Source organism: Zingiber officinale, chromosome 4B, assembly GCF_018446385.1.
Source record: "Zingiber officinale cultivar Zhangliang chromosome 4B, Zo_v1.1, whole genome shotgun sequence".
NCBI classification, from domain to species: Eukaryota; Viridiplantae; Streptophyta; class Magnoliopsida; order Zingiberales; family Zingiberaceae; genus Zingiber; species Zingiber officinale.
This window is the reverse complement of record NC_055993.1, coordinates 72,399,713-72,422,262: the sequence shown is the minus strand read 5'-3', so window position 1 is coordinate 72,422,262 and position 22,550 is coordinate 72,399,713. Positions and strand designations below refer to the sequence as shown.

General features: G+C 35.4%; 1 protein-coding gene across 10 annotated transcripts; it reads left to right on the top strand.

Annotated features, from left to right (window-relative positions):
• The first annotated feature begins 247 nt into the window (after nucleotides 1–247).
• Nucleotides 248–20,678, top strand: LOC121975141 (protein GRAVITROPIC IN THE LIGHT 1-like). Of its 10 annotated transcripts, XM_042526570.1 has the most exons (7): nucleotides 248–1,806; nucleotides 2,619–2,700; nucleotides 6,050–6,139; nucleotides 18,085–18,208; nucleotides 18,284–18,333; nucleotides 18,414–18,478; nucleotides 20,261–20,678. In XM_042526570.1, exon 1 carries the CDS (start codon nucleotides 379–381, stop codon nucleotides 1,693–1,695), a length of 1,317 nt encoding a protein of 438 aa, XP_042382504.1. In that variant the 5' UTR covers nucleotides 248–378; the 3' UTR covers nucleotides 1,696–1,806; nucleotides 2,619–2,700; nucleotides 6,050–6,139; nucleotides 18,085–18,208; nucleotides 18,284–18,333; nucleotides 18,414–18,478; nucleotides 20,261–20,678. The 10 variants fall into 10 exon arrangements, with proteins under 10 accessions (XP_042382504.1, XP_042382502.1, XP_042382505.1 ...); XM_042526568.1 differs by having other exon boundaries at nucleotides 18,085–18,333; XM_042526571.1 differs by lacking the exons at nucleotides 18,284–18,333; nucleotides 18,414–18,478.
• Nucleotides 20,679–22,550: the final 1,872 nt, after the last annotated feature.

The following is a 22,550-nucleotide window of genomic DNA, read 5'->3' as shown; positions in this document are numbered from 1 at the left end:
ATCATATATTTTTTAAAATTTTAAAGTTTATGATAAATTTATAATATATTATACAAATTTTTAAAATTTATGATTGAATTCATATTTTATTTATAAAATAATTTTATAATTTTTTATTTTGCCTAGATTAAATTATAAATGATTGAACATAAATAGTAAAATAAATGAAACAATAAAAATAAAATGAATGAAAAAAAAACCATTTCGTCCCCGAAAAGGCTCCATAGTAACGGATTAATTACCGGGCGCGGCCGCTTTCTCGGCGAAACTTTATTCCAGGACCAAAAAGAAAAGACACATTTTGGACGAGCACTTCCCTTTCCTTCTGCAAACAGTCCCGATTCGATTTCTGAGGAGGAAGAAGAAAGAGCGAACGCGATGCTTCAGAAGTTTGCTTTAGCCTTCAAGACCAAGACCATCGAATTCTTCGCCGAGGACGAGGAAGCGGAGGAAGACGACGACACTGCAGCGCCCACCGACCCTAAGTCAGAGGAGATCATCACCGGCCAGCGCGTCGTAGTCCTGAAGCCCGATCCTGCCCCGCGTCCTGACCCCCAAGCCCTAGCCGCCGCCGCACTTGCCACTTTTTCTTCTTTCCAAGCCGCTTACCTCCTCCTGCAAACCGCCCAATCGCCCTTCGTTCATGACGATCTGCGCTCCGCCGACCGCACCGCCGTCTCCCACCTCCGCCGCTTGTCGGAGCTCAAGCGCACTTACCTCGGCCTCGGATCGACTCCCTCCCTCTCTCTTTCTTCCCATCTGGAGACCCAAGTGCAGGAGAACCAGGATCTACTGCGCTCCTTCGAGGCCCTCGTCAATCGCCTCCAGTCCGACATCGACGGCAAGGATCCCGAGGCCGCCGCGCTTGAGAAGACGCTTGCTGACCTCAACGCGGACTGTGCGAGGCTCGCTCACCGACTCGAGCGCGCCTGTATGCCGGCGGAGGATAAGGTCGAGGCGCTGCTCACGGTCGGGGTCTTCGATTCCGTACTCAGGGACACCTGTCGGGTCACTCATCGTTTCGCCCGGATTTGGGTCGATTCGATGAAGATTCCCGGATGGGATTTGCGTGATGCTGCGAACTGCATCTGCCCGGACGTCAACTATGCGAAGCCACGGCATTTTCGATACGCTCTCCTGTCCTACGTCTGCTTGGGTATGTTTGAAGGCTTCGATTCCTATGACTTCTGCGAAGATAGAACTGGAGTTGAATTGAACAACATTGACGTCACCATTCGAAGAAATGACTCTTTGCAGCAATTCATCGATCATTCCGCTCTTGATCCAATGGAGACAATGCGAGATTTCCCAAGTTGTGATTTTGCAAACTTCTGCCAGAAGAAGTACACAAAGCTCATCCATCCAGGCGCCGAATCATCTCTGTCGAGGAATTTAACTACAGATGACTTAGCACTGAGGCAGTCCAGCCACCTGTATGAGCCGTTTGTGACCATGGCCAGCTCCATGTGGACGCTTCACAAGTTGGCCTGGGCATATGATCCTGTGGTGGAAATCTTTCAGGTTGCCCGAGGGACTGAGTTCTCTATGGTTTTCATGAAGAACATTGTTGGTAAGGTAGACATGATGTGCATTGATCATCAGAGTGCTAAACCAAAAGTTGGGTTTACTGTTGTTCCTGGATTTCGAGTTGGCAACACAGTTATCCAGTCTAGGGTTTATCTGGATGGCTCATAGCATATAAATAGTTCCATATTCATTTGTAACTCAGATACTTTGAAGAAGTTCCCTTGTTGTATTGGATATTAGCTGAAACGACATTAGCAAGCTTGTGTCATTATTCTGAAGGTCAGCAAAGTTTAATGGAAAATACATTTTATATTTGTTTCAATAGCATTATTATTTTTAGCGGAAATTTCTTATTCTTAACAATTACATGATTGAGGATGCCATTCTCTTGCTAATGGGACCACTGTAAGGCTGTCTTTGTCAAATTTAAGCTATTCCATCTTTTTGTGCTTAGCAGAGAGATGCATTAGTTATTTCTTTCGAACTCAACTGTATGCATGTCTTATTCTACTAATCAATTTGAAAGAATCTACGGTAAAGAATAGAGCTTTTGTGGTCGGAAGTTTAAGCGGCGAACAAGGTACCAGTCATCAGAGTTGTTTTCAAACTTTGGCTGGTTGGTTATTAGCCAATTTTTTTAGACATACAGATAAGTTTTTTTCTGCATATTTGAGGAAGAAAGTGCCAAATGCCTTCACTTTTTTCCTGAAAGTTTATGCAGTCCAATCTGGTTTCTGGCAATATTTGTAAGTTACAAGACACCTGAACCATTTGCTAGTGGTAATGCAGTTATGGAAAAGCAAGTTATTTCATTTTGTCCCCATTTTTACACACACACACACACATGAATGCCTTTGGTTATCTTGACATTAGGTTTTATGTCATGCAATTTATAATACAATTTTTTGTTGCAATTTTATACCTGCTTACAATGAATGTGCAGTGGTAAACTTTTTTGTTGCAAGTTATAAGACATCTATGTGAATCATTATGCAGTGGTAATGTAATTATGAAAATGCAAGTTACTTCAATTTGTCTCTGTCTTTCATTGTTGTTTGACTTCTTTGAAACGTGCTGTTCATTGTCAGCAGCTTGAGACAGGTTGAGACACACGTTTCATATGATTGAATCCAGACAACATTTCTCATACCTGTCAGCATGTGAGAGGAGCAGGTATTTCCTCTTTAATATTCCACTTTTCAAGCTGGTAGTATGATGCTCAGAAATAAGGTCCATGGTGTTCACTTCCCATAAAATTAAACGTTTTCTGAAATTTCAAGTGAACCGTGTTACTTCAGAATTTGTTCAAAGTTTTCACATGATGCCAGTAATTTCTTGTAGTGGTTTTCCACCTGTGATTTTCGACAATATCTTCGAGATACTCCACCTAGAGAGGAAACAATTTATTCCTTCATTCCTCTTTACTTTTCCTTGTTTTGAAGTGCTTTGACAAGTTGGTCAGCATATTTTGGTGAATAACCCGATCTCCAAGCAACCTGTTAGGAGTATGCCTCTTGACATAGAAAACAGGATGAGCTACTATAATAGCACATTCTCTGCACACTTTTTTTCTTAAAAAGATTAATTGGAGGGAGACTGCCTTGTCTTATCAAGTTACTAATAGTTAAATATATTGTCAAATTTCACTCAAGTTAGCCTATTTATAATTAAATCTAGATTTTTCTAAATCTGCATTTTATCCTAGAATCTGGATTTTCCTATATTGGATAATCTGGATTTTATCTTATAACCTGGATTTTCCTATATGGGATACCTTAAGTTTAGAATGATAATTAATGGTAATTTCCTTGCTTGTTTTTAGGAATTTGTTACTATGTTCAGCCATGTCAATCATGTGTATATTGGGATGTATTATTCTCCAATTGAAACAATGAGAAATAAGATCATTCTTCCTCAAAAATTTCATGGTATCAAACTTTGAAAAACCCTAGCCTCCATTCCTAGCCGTCCTCCATGGTCAAGTATGACATGACAATCAGAAAATCCAACGCTCTACCTCTGAAGTATCTTCTCATTCTCATCAAATATCTACTCCTAGATTTTGGAAATTCTGGAAACTCTGAAAATATCTCTTCTCATCACCAACCATAAATTCAATGGGCAAAATTTTTTCCAGTGGTCTCGATAGTGCGGAATGCAGAAATATTTGTTAACACTAGAGTGGGAGGGGATGAATAGTGTACTTGTAATTAAAATTTTTCTATCTCTTGTTAGCAAGACCACACACATATTAGAAGACAAATAAAACATGCACACATAAGGGACACAATATTTTACTTGGTTCATAACCCCTTTCTCTTCTTTGGTACAAAGTCAGAGGTGGAGAAACCTCTTATACAAAGTTAGAATAATAAGATAATAAGAGGAGACTTTTGACAATAAGGTACCTTCAAGCCTCAAGCCCTCTTTTAAAGCCTATGGTCTCCCATCGTTGACATGATAAAGTAGCATTTCTTTGGTTGCCTGAAAGCCCTTTCGGTTGCTCCGATCTTGCTCAATCAACGCCTCGACCTCATCCATGAATAGGTATCCCTTATCCGATCTAGCGATGTGGCACCCTTCTAGTCGCCTGCACCATCTAAAGTCGCCTAGACACGGTCAATCCGAATCTCTAATCGTTTGACTCGACCTTATATTCCATGTGGGCTTCTAGTTGTCCAGAGGTCCTTTCAATCACTCGAACCACCCGAACCGCTTAGATCTCAAACCTATTTAAAGAGTAATCTCTGTAGTACATAGGGTCGCCTGGACCCTTTTCGGTCGACCAAAGTCCCATCGCCTAGAACCTTGTTCCGATAGACTTAGTCCACTACAACTTAGAGTGCCTAAGTTAAGTTTCTACCCCTCGTCTTGAATATAATTTACTCAACTTAGTTCATCAACTTACCTTGCACAGACTTCCTCCTGGCTTCTTGTCCCTATGCATTGAGCCCTTCCAGCTCACTCCCTATGCATCCTTTTCTCTCCACCGGCCTACTCTTCTGCCAAACTAGTCATACCTCTGATACATCGAGCTCGTTAGCTTCCTTCCAGTGCTTTTCTTCTTGCTCGCTTGCATCTTCTTGCTCGCTTGCTCTTGGGTGTCCGATACCATCCTTCACCGTATTTCATCATATTTTCAGTCATTAGATTCCTGTATTCTCTTAAGTCCCTGCATACTTAGACACACATATCAAAAACATAACAAGGCCTTATTTAAACTTGACCAAACATTAAAACTGTGGTAAAGACCACTTGGGGTTCCAACGATCTCTCCCTCAACCATTCAAGGTACTAACAATCTCAATCCAATAGGATGTTCATCGGCAAAGGCAAAGAACATTATTTAACAAGTGAGATTCTAATTCTGAAAAAGGACGATCCATATTACAAGATGTGGAAGGTCGAAAATCATCTTATCATGTCATGGCTCATAAATTCAATGAATGTGATGTGAATTTTCTTCTCTATGAGACTGCACAATAAATTTGTGAAGTTATGCGAGAGACTTATTTCAGTTCTGAGAATTACATAGGAGCTGTTTGCAGTTGAGTCAATCCTTCATGATTTACGACAGGGAGACCTCACAATGATGCAACATTTCAACACACTCATCCGTCATTGGCAACAATTAGACATCTTTGAGAGCCATAGATAGAAGTGCCCCGAAGACAATGCTCTCTACAAAATAGTGGAGCAGAAGAGGATATTTAAGTTCCTACTGGGATGAAACAAGAATTTAGATGAAGTTAGAGACTGAGTGATGGGAACTAAGTTTATTTCGAGCCTTCGAGAAGCTTTTTTTGAAGTTTGTTGTGAGGAAAGCAGGAAAAAGGTCATGATGAGTAGTCAACATCCATCTCTAACATTGGAAGGATTTGCACTTGCTGCCCATGTCCCCGTCTCCAAATTAGCAAGATACTCGTCAACAAAGGAAGGGAAGGCCCTGGTGTGATCTCTGTGCTAAACATGGTTACACCAAGGACACATGCCGGAAGATACACAATAATCTAGCTGAGTAGAAATATAAATGTTTTTGACAGAGATAGCTGTACCAACTCAACCAATGTAGTTGAGGACCCGTTGGCCACCACTAAATCAAGTCCATTCACCAAGGAACAACTTGAAGTGCTCCAGAAGCTTCTAAATAACACACTTTTTGAGCATGCTACTCCTAACCCATCCACCGGCATGCATGCACAAGTAGGTAACATGTTCTGCATTCTTAGTGGGCTAAACGTTCAAAACATTGGATTATTGACTCAAGGCATCAGATCATATGACGGGGGATAAGTCTCTCTTTCATGATTATCAGTCATATCACACTAATCTTACTAAGCACATTGCCGATGGTTCTTTGTCCATGGTGGTCACGACTGGATCTATTCAACTCTCACCCGAAATTACTTTAAAATTCATGCTTTAAGTCCCTAAACTTGAGTGCAACTTCATGTCCATTAATAAGTTGACTTGTGATCACAACTGTTTTACTAAATTTCTTCCAAATGTGTTTATTTTTTAGGAATTGGGTTCGAAGAAGAGGATTGACACTGCTAAGATGTGCTATGGTCTTTATCTCTTCAAGACACCTCAGCCTATGGAAGTCTTAGTGGTGAGTAGTGATTTTTCTAAGGGTAAGTCAGTTTGTTCTTCCAATCCTAAGTCTCTCTTTAATTCAAGTACCAATAAAGATGGTGAAGTTATGTTATGACATTATTGGTTAGATCATCCAAACTTTATGTATCTTGAAAGGTTGTTTCCTCACTTATTAATCAATACAACAACCAAACTTTATCTCATTAGTTGGAGTCTGTTATATGGATCCTTCTACGCTATTGGGTTATATCCCTTACTATATGATCATCTATACAACAATAACTAAGTCTTATCCCACTAGGTGGGGTTGACTATATGAATCCTTATACGCGCTATTAGGCTCTATCCCCTACTATATCATAATCTATATTTCAATACATTTTATCTATATTCCAACAACGAGGAAGAGGAAGACTAAAAAAGACTTGATTAGCAACAATAAAACAAGATAAAATTTATTTAAATATAGATGATGATATAATAGGGGATAGAGCTCAATGGCGTAAAAGGATTCATACAGCCAACCCCACCTAGTGGGAAAAGACTTGGTTGTTGTTGTTGTAATATTGCTAATCAAGCCTTTTTTATTTTCCTCGTTTGATGTGCATATTTATCATAGTTTATATAAGTATTTATTGGTCGTCTAAGTATTTGTTCGTACCATCTTAAACGTGTATCTCGGAGTTTTTCCTCAGATGCAACTCCACTTTTTCTTTAATGTTCTCATTTCTATCCTGTCCATTCTCATATGTCGACACATCCACCTTAACATTCCCATCTCTGCAACTTTGATTTTTACTCGTGTGCTCAAGTTATAGCTTAATATTTAGCTTCATATAATATAGCAAGTCTAATAACCATTTTGTAAACTTTCCTTTAAGTTTCAGAGGTACTTTGCGATTATATAAAACGCCCGAGGCTCTTCTTCATTTCAACTTGTATTGTATGCAAGACATCTCTCTCAATCCTTCCATCATTTTGCAAAAAATAATTCTAAATACTTAAAACTTACGTCTAATATTGCTGCTAAACTTAAATTCTATATATTATATACTTTACTAAGCTTAAAATATTTCACTTCTAATGTTTTCCGTCCAGATTTGAGTTTAACATTTACTTCTTAACGTGTCTTATTGAACAAAATAATATCATCTATAAACAACATGCACTATCGTACTGTGTCTTGGATGTATCCAATGAGTTCATTCGTGATTAGTGTAAAAAGATAGGGACTTATAGTTGATTCTTGATGTACTCCTATCTTTATGAGAAACATTTCAGTTAATTTGCTTGAAGTTTTTACTCTAGCCGTTATATCTGACCGTTACATCCTTATATATATCCTTAATTAGTTTAATATATGCTACGCTAACACTTATTTTTCTAGAATTTTTCATATAATTTCTTTTGAGACTCTCATAAACTTTATCTAGGTTAATGAATATCATGTGTAGATCTTTCTTTTGTTCTCGATACTTTTCAATTAATTGTCTGAGAAGATGTATACTTTTATTGGTGACCTTCCAGACATGCATCTAAATTGATTTTCAGTCATCATGGTTTCCTTTCTTAATCTTTCTATTGCTCTTTTTCAAAGTTTCATGGTATGACTTATTAGTTTAATACTCTTATAGTTTATACAATTTTGTACGCTTCTTTTGTTTTTATACAAGGGATTAGAGTACATGCCCTTCATTAATCAACCATTTTTTTCATTTTAATATCAGATTAAATAACTTTATAAGCCATTCAACATTTTGTTTCCTTAGTTACTTTCATACCTCTATCAGAATATCATTTGATTTAACTACTTTTTCATTTTGTATCTCATTTAAAACTTGCTCTAGTTTTGAAATTGTAATTTTATGATAAAAATTTAAATTTTTATACTAATTTGACCTACTTAAATTACCTAAGTTAAGTTATTCACTTACCGTCATTAAAATGATGATGAAAATAACTTTTATATCGCTCTTTTATTTGCTCATCATTTACTAATATCCTATTGCATTAATCTTTAATATATCTTATTTGGATAAAATCTTCTGTCTAGCTATTTTATAAATATCTCTTTCCCTTTCTTTTGTATCCAATTTTTAATATAAACGTTTAAAAGTTTCATTCATTGTTTTCTTAGCTTAAAGACTACTATATATTTTTTTAAAGTTTTCTTACAAGTATCTTTCCCTTCTAAGTCAATGAATACCATGTGTAGATCTTGTTTTTGCTCCCGATATTTTTCAATTAATTGTCTAAGGAGATGTATAGCTTCTATTGTCGACCTTCCAAGCATGAACCCAAATTGATTTTCTGTCACTGTGGTCTCCTTCCTTAATCTTTTTTCTATTACTTTTTCCCAAAATTTCATAGTATGACTCATTAGTTTAATACCCCTATAGTTTGCACAATTTTGTATATCTTCCTTGTTCTTATATAAGGGAACTAGAGTACTTATCCTCCATTGATCAGACATTCTTTTCGTTTTCAATATCATGTTAAATAATTTTGTAAGCCATTCAATACTTTGTTTCCCTAAGCACTTCCATACCTCTATCGGAATATCATCTGGTCCAACGACTTTTCCATTGTGCATCTCATTTAATGTTTGTTTTACTTCTGAAGTTTGAATTCTACGATAAAAATTAAAATTTCTATGCCCATTTGACCTAATTAAATTACCTAAGTTAAGTTGATCACCTAAACCTTCATTAAAAAGTTAATGAAAATATCTCTTCCACCGCTCTTTTATTTCTCTATCATTTACTAATACCCTATTACATTCATCTTTAATACATTTTATTTGGCTAAGATCTCTTGTTTTCCTTTCTCTCACTTTAGCTATTTTATAAATATCTCTTTCTCCTTCTTTTGTATCCAATTTTTGATATAACCGTTTAAAAGTTTCATTTTTTGCTTCACTCACTACTTTCTTGGCTATTGTATATTTTTTTAAGTTTTCCTCGTTCTTACAAATATATAATTCCTTATAAGCTATTCGTTTTTCCTTCACTTTCTCTTGTACTTTCTCATTCCACCACCAAGATTCTTTACTTAGTAGTGCATGTCCCTTTAACTCACCGAGTACACTCTTAGCTATTATTTTCAACTTTGATACCATTTTATTCCATGTTGAATTAGAGTCATCGTATATTTCACCTAATGCTTGCACTTCTACCTTCTCCTTAAATATATTTTGTTTCCCATCCTTTAACTTACACCACTTAATTCTAGGAATTGTATATATTTTCTTTCTATTGATACTATATTTGAGGCGTATATCCAACACTACTACCCTATGTTGGGTAGTTAAGCTTTCTCCTGGGATGACTTTGCAATCTTTACAAATCTTTCTATCCTTCTTCCTAACCATAAGAAAGTCAATTTGCGATTTATTATTCCCACTTTTGAATGTGACTAAGTGTTCTTCTCTTTTTTTAAAAAACGTATTAGCTAATATAAGGTCATATGCTATCGCAAAATCTAATATAGTTTTCCCTTCCTCATTCCTCGTTCCAAACCCATAACTCCCATGTACTCTCTCATATTCCTCATTTTTCACTCCGACATGCCCATTTAGATCACCTCCTATTAAAATCATTTCATTTGGTGGAATATTTTGTAATATTTCATCTAAGTCCTCCCAAAACCTTGATTTGGTAGCTTCATCTAATCCTACTTGTGGTGCATATACGCTAATTATGTTCATAGTTTCTTTCGCCACTATTATCTTAAGGGCTATAATTCTATCCCCTTTTCTAACTACTCCTACAACTTCATCCTTTAACAAATTATCTACAATGATACCCACTCCATTTCTTGCTTTACTCTTTCCAGTGTACCATAACTTAAAACCCGAGTTCTCTATCATCTTTGCCTTCTCGCCTATCCATTTTGTCTCTTGTACACACAAAATACTAATTTTTCTCCTAATCATTATATCTACTACCTCCATTGATTTACCAGTGAGAGTTCCTATATTCCATGTTCCAAATCTTAGATTATTAGTTTTCCTATCATATTTGTTCTTATCTAACCTATGGTGTGAGAACTTTTGCCTATTTAACACTACACCCAAGTTCTCATAGAGATGTAGCGGTCCTTACTGAGTCGTTACAGTCGGACCCTGTAACGCGAACTCTTGCATATTTATCACTACACATGAGTTCTGGAGATGTAGCGGTCCTTGCTGAGACGTTACAGTCGGACCCTGCAACGCGTTCCTTCCGGGGAACAACCTAGCATTAGCACAATAGTTTAATGGATTCATTCATTGAATATTTGTCATAATTTGACGCTGGCTGGCAACCTAACGCAATCCTCCTCCTTTATCCGGGCTTGGGACCGGCCATGACCGGTCATCATGGGCGGAGTTATTTTAACCAGAGATCATGAGTAAAAATTAATCAAGATTCAACGATCCTTCGTAGAAGAATTTGAAGTAAAAGACTTGATCCTCTACAATAGTTTTTGGGCATGAAAGTAGACTTGACTACGGTTCGGAACTAAAAATTTGACATTTCGAAATCGCCGATTCGTTGGTTCGACGATTCTAGGAATATCGACCCTTAACCTTCCAAGGTGGTTATCATTCATGGTTCGGAATCACTAGTTATGGTTCTATTCACGGTTCGCGACGATTCAAAATTATCATTATTTAATGTAAAAAAAATAAAAAATAATAAATTTATAAAAATAAAAATATAAAAAAGAATTTGCATTTATTTAAGTTTGCCTACGTATCTCCTTAGAGTATTAGAAAATTAAAGCCACGAGTTCGTTACTTATTTCGATAATAAAATCTATTATTTTGTTCTTTGAAAGTTGTATTTCTTTTATTTTTTTTATAAGTTTCCTCAATTAGAGCTTCCAAAAATAGTTGAAAGTAAAAGTGGATCGAGAAGAATATTATATTAAATCCTAAATCATTTTTATTTTTTGATACTAATAATTTTTTAACATTAATAATATTATATTTTAATATGATGAGACATATATATTATATAAATTAAATTTTTTAATTAATTTTATATATTCGGTAATAGTCTTCACACACACACTCTCTCTTTATATATAATTTTATTATGAAATAAATTATATACCTTGGTAAATTTATTATTGGATATATTATATAAGTTAAATAGTTTTATAAAGTCAATATTAAATGCATAAAATGATAAAATAAGACAATGAGTAATTAAGAGAGTTAAATTAGATTAATATATTTAATGAGTTAAAGGTTGAATAGTTCGATATTTGAGAATTCAAGGCAAATAAGTTGTAAAATTAGTTTTAATAGAAATGTAGAATAGTCTCACACTAGAGAATTTAAGGTAAATAAGTTAAAAAATTAGCTTTAATAGAATGTTAGAATAGATTAATTAATATTCAATCACACCATTAATATCACTAAATTAAATAAAACACTGATTAAAAAAATATAAATTAAATTTGTTTAATGAATCGGCGGTTGACTAGCATTGAATCGCATACTCAAACCAACAGTTGAATCAGCGGTTGAACCACCAGTTCATAGGTTTGTCGGGGCTCAATCTGTATGGGTTGGGACATGTTGAACTAGGTCAATGGGTAATTGGCTCGTTGACTCGATTATAGTTCCAGCTAGGTCTCATTCGGACCTGGTCCGAGGTCGGGTCTATATGGAAGTGACTCAATAAAAAGATGATATTTCTCTCAATGAAGTGAAAATACACCTTGATTTACTTAAAGAGAGGTATGCTAGGATGTAAACCTTCAAGCATTTGTATGGAACCTAAAAATAAGTTAGGGCGTGAAGAGGAAGGAGTTCTAATAGACAAAGGAAAATATCGACGTCTAGTGGGAAGGCTCATTTATCTCTCCCATACTCGACCAAACATTAGTTCTGCATTGAGTGTCTTAAGTCTAATGGAGGAACACGTGGAAGTTGTGTACCGAATTCTCGGGTATCTAAAAATGACTCTCGGAAAAAGGGTTTCTATTCAAGTAGAAATATAGTTTTATACTCCAACGTAGGTTGGGAAGGAAGCCGAGTAGACAGGAGGTTGGGAAGGAAACCGAGTAGATAGGAGGTCAACTACAGGGTATTGCTCGTTTATTTGGCGTAACCTTATAACGTGGAGAAGTAAGAAATAATCCGTGGTTTCCATAAGTAGTCTCGAGGTTGAACTAAGAGCCTTAGCAATTTGTGAAGGAATATGGATAATACGAGTTATGACCGAGTTGGGGATAGAGTTTGAGAAGCAGGTGAAGCTGAAGTGCATTAATCAGTCTCATGCTTTCGTCTTTCTTCTTCACAAATAGTGCTGGTGCGCCCCATGGGGAGAAATTGGGGCGAATAAATCCCTTATTTAGTAATTCTTGAATTTGATCTTTTAGTTCTTTCATTTCTACAGTGCTAGTTGATACGGTGCCTTAGAGATTGACACTATATCTGGCATCAACTCTATGGAAAATTCAACTTCCCTCTCAGGCGGGATGCCAGCAACATCATTTAGAAATTCGCCCGGAAAGTCTCTCACTACGTCGACTTCGTCAAGTGGCTATCCAACTGCACCAGGAACTGGAATGATGCTGACTAGAAATCCTTGACAGCCTTTATGCAAAAGCTTCCTCACACAAATACAAGAGATAAGGTGCGACATTTGCCTGTTCTTGACTACCTCAAAGGTAAATGGTACCCCTCTGGGGTCGGATAGATACTGACCTCTGTCAGAAATCAATTGAAGTTCCATATAAGGTTAACTAATCAAAATACCTAAAATGACGTTGAACTCGGGCATCGACAGCACAATAAGGTATGCCTGAACAATATTCTTTTATAATCGGAGCTCTACATTTTTCACCAAACTGGTGGTTAACATTTCCTCCCCCGAAGACACTGTAACTCTTAGCCCCAATTCTATATTTTCAGGTAAGATTCCCATAGGCACTTACCATAATGTTGACGGTTGCATTCCTTGCACAAGGGCTTGTCCCCAGATCTCGGGGCATCTTGCCTCGGAGGTTGCTGCCTCTACTGTCCCTGGCCCCTGTGGTCCTAGTAGTCTCGGCGGTCTCGCAAATGGCTTCTTGTTCTGTTGCTGCTGTTATAGATACCGCCTCTTCCTTTGCACCTCTAGATCGATATCCTTCATGACCTGCTTTGCCCGGAAGGCTTTGGTAATAACAATAGAATACTCAGTCGGATCTGCCATCAGAACGTAGTGGCGAATCGTAGGTCGCAGTTTACCCACGAAGTGTCTCAACTCTCAAGTAGCATTTATAATAGGCACAACAGGCCAAATCATATTCATATCAATGCTGTGTACAACACTGTTAGTATTAGCCCTAGTACCAATTATGAGATGATTGTAAATGGCTCATTTTGTATCATATATCATTATTAATAAAAGACAAAGTTGATTATTATATTTATTTCAGTTCAGTGCCAATTGAATAAGTTTAATAATGTCCTTGGATAGTAGGTTCTTATCTACAGTATGTCAATTGGTTGAATTGATAGTGAAATATTGTAGAGAACACTACTCTTAACTGTTCCTAGTCGTGCATTAATATGCAAGGACAATATTAATGTGTTGAGACTAGGATGTAGGTCAACGGATGAATTGATCTCACAAGTCATCGATATGAGATATCAGGTTGACACATGGGTATATATTAGAGAATATGTACTGAATAGTCCTTAGAACACTAATGACCAGCCATGAGAATGTTTCATGGATCGTCGTATGAGTGTCATAAACATTCTCATGTGACTATTGGTATGAATAGTCCTTAGACCTGAAGTCACTACGGTTCCCTACATAAGGAATTATATACTTTGGTATCGTCAAACGTCACCCGTAGTAGGACACAAGAAAGCATGACCATGCATAAATGAGTCAATATGAGATATTGAGCTTATTTGTTTCAATGTGTCTACTTGGAGATCAAGAAACACAAAGATTGATAAGAGGATGACACGGTTTATGCCTCATTGATCAATCTAGATATCAAGGATAGAGGGACCAAGTCATACAAGATAATAGCCACGGAAAGGTTAAGTCGGATCTCGACATTCTCGTCACTTGGGTAGCAATGATGCCTTGCTAGATGTTACTCATTGGTTATGTATTTAAATGTTGATTTGGATACATTGCCAACGTTACGAGAACTTATTGGGCCACACACAAAGAACAAGTCAATGAAGATGGATTCATATGATGAATCATTGGATTAAGTCTAATTCAAATTGAACTCATTGAGTAAGACTCAATTAAATCCAACTATTGGATTGAATCCAATTCAAATTAGACTCATTGAATCAATTGGATTGATGATTAATGAGTTGGACTCATTATATGATTTCATGAATTATTTGATGATTAATGAGTTGGACTCATTATATGATTTCATGAATTTGAATTAATGAAGAAAGAGGAGTGTACTACTTGAATTACTCACGCATTGGATGCATTGGATGAAGAGTGAATAATTTGAATTGTTCATGCATTGCATGCATAGGATGCATTGGATTAATTGGATGAAGACAAATATTAATGTCAATCAAGGCAATTGACTTTAGGCATGAGACAATTTCATGAATCTATAAAAGGGAGTTTTTGGATTCATTTTCATGATGAATTTTTGGTGTTCCTTGCTCTTCTTCCTCCTCCTCTCTTCCACTTGACCGAAACTTCCAAGAAGGGTTGCTAGCACAACCTTTGGTTGTTTCATTCTCCACTTGGTGAGTTTGTGAGACAAACGAGACTTGTTCGTATGGATACCATAGAGGCGCGACCACTTGATCGCGCTAAGATCCGCATCTAAAAAAACGTTGCTGTCGGGATTGCGAAGGGCACGCAACAAAGGTACGACTTTCTCATGTATAAAAAATTAGTACTTAGTATATGGTTTCCTTTCGCATGGATCTTCTGGAAAGGAACTAGATGTTTTCCGCTGCGCTTTCGCATGTTTAGCGCCCTAGTTCCTTACAAACACACCCTGTCTGCGTCTGCCATATCCATAAACTTGAATATTACCTCCAGTGATCTAATCTATTCCTTCGCCACGAATGGATTGCCAGAGAAATCCTTGGGGTCCATTTGCTTGAAGCGTTTGTATACTGCTTCTAGTTGAACCCTGCGAGTAGTTTCAATGTGCTGCTCTAACAGTCTCGTCGTACCTTCTAGTAGACGGGTGCTAGCGTCTGAGAGTGGAGGCGGAGGAGGCGGCGCCTCATGCCTCACCTCCGATGGAGGTGGAGGTGGTAGCGCCTCCTCATACCTCCCCTCCTCTAACACTCTATATCTCCTCACGTACCGCCTAGGGGGCATCTTTGTACATATCCAAACCAGAAAGAAAAAGAAAGCAACACATAAACCGCATGTATAAATGAGCGTCTTATCGCTAAGTTCTTGCATTTCCCAGAGTACTTATTCGAGCATAAAGAAAATGTATACACTAAACTTTTAAACTTACAAACGTTGAGGCTTAACTTCTTGAGCTTCCCGCAACCGACAGTAGGCACAACCCTCAATCAGGACCATTCACTTTGATATCAACTGAAACACTCTAGAACTTATACCATTCATAATCATCTAGTCAAAACATGTGTCTAAATCGAGTTCAGCTTAGACTCCAACCAAACTAAACATACATCATAGTAATAAAACAAGGAAAAACCACTCCAATGTAAAAGAAACAATCCAAATATAAAACAAGTCAGTACATGGACTTGGGACAATGGAAAGAACCTAAACCGTCTTCCTCAACCAAAAAAAAAAAAAAATAAACAACTCGGATTAAAGCAAACCAATGTCTTAATGCATAATGAACCTAGTCTTTTAGAAGAGTGTGGTTAGGTGTGCACTGCCAGGTATGAGCGAGCCCATCCATCAAGTACCTTTGTCTCCTCATTACCTGTACCATAGGGATCTATTGAGTCTAAAGACTCATCAAATTTAAACATTTTAAGAAATAAACATACATTCACATGCTTTTCAATATATATATATTTTAAAAGAATGCCTTGAAGATTTACAAGTTAAATCTTGCTGACATTTAGTCCCATAGGCCTTCAACTTTAATAAAATAACATTAAACATTAACTTTTAACGTCAAAATATTTAGATGAGTTCATATCATTGAATGAGGCATCTTTTACCTCAACCTCTAATCGTTTGACCAAACTTTTATCTTAGTACTAGGTTGGTAAGGTTCACTGAACCTTTTGTAAGCCGGATTTTCTAACGCTTTGATTTGATGAAGTTCACTAGACCCTTCTTAAGTCGGATTTCCTAACCCTTCTGTTTTGGTAGGTTCACCGGACCCTTTTTAAACCGTATTCCCTAGCCCCTATGTTTTGGTAAGATTCATCATACTCTTCTTAAGTCGGATTCCCTAACCCATCGCATAAATTCATGCAGGTCATATTAATAAACAATACATTTCTACTTTTCATGCATAGAAGGTCATTGCTAAGAGTATATAAAGTTTATTCGCATAGTAATGGAAAAACAACTAGTATACATGGAAAGTAACTAAAATAGAAATGCTATTTAAGGATCCTACCTCGTGCTCCCCCATCCTCTCTTCCTCGGACACAAAACCTCACCTTACGCCTCCCCCTCTCACCCCCTTCCTCCCTCACCCGAACAGTACCAGCAAAGCCCCAACAAAGCCCCAGCCACGGTCTTCCTCCCTCACCTGAACAACACAGATTTTCAGCCCTCTTTCCTCATCCAACTTCGTCCCGATCGTTAGTTGAATCTTCCCAAAATCTCAACTTATTTCCCTCACCCGAACAACATAGATTTCTAGACCTCTTCCCTCATCCAAATCAGTCCCGATTATCAGTTGAATCTACCCAAAACCTCAGTTTACTTCCCTCACCCGAACAACACATAAAAACCCCAACCTCCTCCTTCCTCCCTCACCCGAACAATCCCTAATAAATTCCTAGCAGAACAACAACGTCTCCCTCATCCATCCAGTAGGAGAAATTTCGGTGCAAAAGCAAACATTAAAACTTCTTTATTTCATCGTAAGAATCGAAGGAAGCACGACCTTGAGAAAACATGCTCATGACATCAAATCTGTATACTACTAACCATCTAGTGCAGAAAACAAAACGAAAGGAACCTTACTTCTTCAAAATAACATACTATGATCCCTACAGTGCAGTAAATGCAAAAACAACATCCTTGCCTTGAGGTTTTTCGTAGGGAAACGACCTTAGGCGCCCCGACAAGGCTCTTCCTCCACCTCCAAGTTGGCCTAGGGGGTTCGGATTTGAGGGAAAAGGAGTGGCGGCAACATGTCAAGGAAGGGGAAGGTTTCGGATGGGTGGGAGTGGTGGTGGTAGCCGCTGGCTTCAAAGGGGGAAGGGAAGGGGAATGATAAAAAAAAACCCTTAGAAATCTTTAGGGCATATATATAGTAAGCCGGGTCGGGTTTGCTAGTCATCTGGGTCGGGTTCATTAATCTATTAACATATTAATTACTTAACCCATAACTCTTGATTCATTTAAGTGAACTGGATTTTTTTTTTACGCTACACATCTTCTTTCTGATGATGGCACCAATTTAATTGTTTCCACAGCACACATCAAGATTTCCATTGCACCTTTGCTTTCAAAAGAGCAACTGAGTAATCACTAGCAATGTCTTTTATAACTCTTTGCAACCTCAGGACTCTTGATATAAGTAACTTGTTCGCTAAGGCAAACTATAGGTCAGAAATCTACAGGTGCACTTTCCTCCTTTTTAGGTGTCAAGGTGATATAAGCAAAGTTCATCCTGTCAATTTGAAGTTTTCCTTCAAGAAAGTGTTGAAGAATTTCAAGCACATCTTTAATGATTTCCCAGTATCTTCTACTGAACTGTGTTGGACCTTTCTAGACATGAAGCTTTTAATTTGCTAAGTTCATTTATAGCAGGTTCAATTTCAGTGCTATCGTAAGATGTAACATTTCCTTGCAGGTACTATAGGATCTCTCTAAATAAATCTGCGCTTTAAGGTACAAAAGGGGAGTTGGTTTCACAGCTCAGTTAATTTTTGTAGCATTCTGTATAAACTAAACTAAGAGTGATTTCACTGTCCAAGGTAAACTGTTTCTTTTCTGTATGACTACTATTAATCTCCAGTTTCCTTGTATCTTATGCCACTTTCTGAAAGTAGGTGTTTTCAATCCTTTCATATGCAACTCTGCCATTGAATGTTTTATCAAGGTCTGTATCTTCAAATCCACTTGTTCATGAACCTTGTAACTGCTAGGTCACCTGCTAACTCAAACCCTAATTTCTCATAGATGGCCAATGAACTTCTCAACTAGGATTCGAATTATTCGCTGCAATTAATCATGCGTAATCATAGGTCTGTTTTCTGTTCCTACTTGCTTATTTGGCCACACTTATTTAAACTTGTCGATTTGTGATGGAAAACAGGAAGAAATGACCATTGCTTGATGATTTTCAATCACTTCAGTAACATAGTTGTTATAGTTCGTAGACACTAGTTTATGCAGGTTCTAGTTCTCGATTCATTCCTTCAATGCTATTCATTGTTTATTCCATGCTAGAATATACGAAGCATTTTGGTCTAGATTTGTTCAGAAATATACTAATTAGACTCTGGATCTGATTTATGGAAACTAAGATGCAAGATTTTAAAAATCTTGACAAATAAAAAGAAAGACATTGTAAAATTATTAGCAATGTCTTATCAAGCATTAACATATTTTGGTGGATACTATTTGATCGAAGACCAGTTTTTTGTTCTATGCTTATTATGTGTGGAAGGAGGGGCCTTGTCTAGGCATTTGCTCATTAAAATGAGTATTTTATCTTTCAGGTTGGGAATTTTTAGATTATTTTTAGTACTTTTGGTTTTTTTTCCTTGGTCTAGCTACCAAAGTGTTGATAATAATTTTTCTAGACCTGTTTAAAATTATCATTTGCATCATTTTAGGACTAAAAGTGTAAGTTTAGAATCTCGAATCTTTCTGTAGGAATAAAATTTTGTATAAAAATCTGGAATACTGAGAAGTAAAAGGTATTGTTGTCAAAATACCACATGGTCGTCAAGTTTATGAGCTAGAATGGTGAAGGTATTGGGGAATGCTAGGCTAACTTTAAGGGTCACTTTCACTTCTCTTGTAGTTTGTGACCCCATGGATCAGCTACAGTAGGTTTTGAGACCAAATTAGACAAGGAAGTTTGGTTGGAGACTTATAGTGAGCTTATCAAATCTCAACCAACCCTTTTATGAGGATTGACACAACTAAAAGATTGAGGTTTTGATAGTAATGACAATGGGGTTGGTACTTGCAATTTGACCTATTACCATGGATTCTTGACCTGCTAAATATTGTATAAATATAAAAATTAAATTATGTATCTACCTGTTTAACTAGGACACTTAAGCATAAATGAATGAGTACCTAACAACAACTGCATTCAAAATATTGTGACATGTCAACACCAAAAATCTATAAGCACGGACATTCTTATAAAACTTTTGCACGTATTCAACTCTTTCACTCATTCAAAAGAACACAGACCCTTTTCAAAAGATAACATTAAATAAGTATCAATATGCATCAAAATAAATCTGGCACTTATTCAACAACAAAAACTAGTTCAAATAATTCATTACACATGAATAACTAGAAAATCTCTATCATAGTAGTATTTCTATGGTTTTAATATTTATTGCAAGTACTGATAGATATCTTAACTTATCCAACTATTCATATTGATAGGATAATAAATTTAAATTTTATATTTATTGTTGCATCATTGACACAATAATCCTAATCAATTAATTATTTAATGAAACATAACAAACCAAAAAGGACAATCTACCAAACAATTCAAATTATTTCTGAGCAACTGAAATCGAATTTGAAATCCAAAATTTGAATTTATTTCAATTTACATCATCATAAATGTAAGGAGTACAATGTAGTAGACTATGTGCTTGTCTACATTTGCCTTGAATGCTTTATAAAAAACCCCGTCAAGAAGCTTCATACTTGCTCCTCTAGTGCCTTCCAGATCCTGAGAAAGATTAGTTCTAATGCATATATTAATGATTTATCTGCTAATTTGAACATTAGTCTAATTTTTAATGTTGAGAATTTACCTTCATATCTAGGGACATCAAATCTTCCTCTGTCTGTTGGTTTTGCTTTTCGCTCCCATCTGCTTCACAACCCACCTTTTAGTTCGAGGGTGTTGTGAACTCTCAAATGGTGATAGCCCTTCACAAAAGCATTCAGAAGTCCCTAGTTCATTGAAAAGGACTTCCAAAGATAATGATGCTTTGATCATTGAGAACAAACTTTTACACTTGACTTCTGAGCGACTTGAAGAAATGGCGCTAAAGGGGCAACAATCACCTGATTCATCTATAGTGGCGCCACTACTTTGCATCCACATGCGATGCCATAGAATTTGATTGGGAAAGTCTTATTTACCCCACTTGATAGAGTAGAGTTCTTGCGGAGAAGAATAATGTAGTTTATGAATAAATTTAAATTTGAAACTTTGAATCAATTTCAATTGTTTGGAAATAATTTAAATTGTTTAGTTATATCTTTTTTGGTTTATTGTCTTTCATTTAAGGTAATCAATTAATCAAAAGATTATTGTGCTTGGAATTTAGTTATTTATTTCATAGTTTTTACATAGTTAAGTCAATAAAAGTAGCACAATGCCTATGTAATATTCTTCTTGCAATTAATGAGATTTTCATTTTTTTTTGTGTGAATTTTTTCATCTTAAATTTGTGAATTTCTATATTGCAATTAATGGCTATGTAAGTTTGAAGGGAAATTTTTTTTATTACTTTTATATTTTGTGTTATTTTTTTTCAGACATTAGATATATATTTTTAAAATGAAACTAATTTATAATTCTGTAGTATATGTCTCTAATTTATATAAATTTGAAACCGATTTTTTTTTCTCTCTCAAATTTTCATTAAATTTTAAAATGGATTTTTTTTTTACAGAAATCATATAGTCTCAAATTCCATTTTGTTTATTTTTATTTATAAAAATTTATATACAGTTTATCTTAAATTTGTTTCAAATTTAGCCAAATATTTATTTTCAAACATCATATTATACTAAAGTGAATAGATTAGTAATTTCATAGTAAATCAGTTTATGATTTACATAAATCTGAAATGAATTTTATTTTTGTCTAAAAAATTCATCTATGAAGTACTGTTTTGAAATTTTCATGATGAGATTATGATGGTGATTCAACATAATTAGAAAAATGCTAATGGCAAGTGACCAATGTGCACAGACCTTTCCAAAGATCCATAGTCTCTACCAAGGATCTACTAACTTACATGTCACAAATTACCATAAGCTTGAATATTTCATGGACACCTTTGGCTATAATAGGCCATACATGCCAACTGCAAGGAACACACTTCATCAAATTTACCAATTACTTTCTACTCAACTATTCCTTTTGACCTAAAGACTATATTTTAAAGTCTAGAAGAAGTCATGTACTAGTGTCAAACTGAAATCGCTTGGCAAAATCTTGCTAAGTCAATCGTGTGGCCTTGAAACATGCTCAAGTTAGCCTATTTCCCTCATCATGCAAATGACCAAGCGCCAAGGTTACAATGGAAATAAAGTTTTATTATTAGGTAAAAGTTCTTGGTATTGTTCTATATATACCAAGGTTTAAAATTTTGACTCGTGTCGAGGTTTCGATTTCAGACCGGAACGATACGGTTTCGGTATCATATCGTGCCGTGCCGATACAGTTTCGATATTTTTTATTTATCTATAGTAATTATAAGATAAATATGTTTATTGTGTATATAAAAATAAGTTGTATATTGATTTATTATAAGTTCTCAATTATTGAATAATTTAATATTCTTAGAAAAAATAATTAAAAATAATTTTATTTAGATATAATTGATATATCAATAATTTAAATTAAAATGGAAGTATCTATTATAATAATAATAATAATAATAATAATAATAATAAGTATATAAATTAATACAAGATATTACTTTATATTAATAATAATTATATGAATTAACTATTTATTCATTTAATTAATTATTAATTAAATAATATATATTTTAAATAGTAAAAAAATATCAAGTAAAAAAATTTAAAAAAATAAAAAAAATCAGAATATAAATATAATTTATTAGAATTTTTTTAAAAAAAATTAGATTTTTTTTAAAAAATTTAAATGAAATTTAAAATAATAAAAAATATATTAGAATATAAATAAGAATTATTATATATTTTTAAAATTTTTAAATAAAATTTAAAGCATTATTTTTTTCAGAATATTAATTAATAAAATTTATTTAATTTATTTTAATTTTAAATATATTTTTTTATAGATTTTATTAGGATAATTTAATTAGGGTTTATAAAAGTCTCTTCGAAATATCA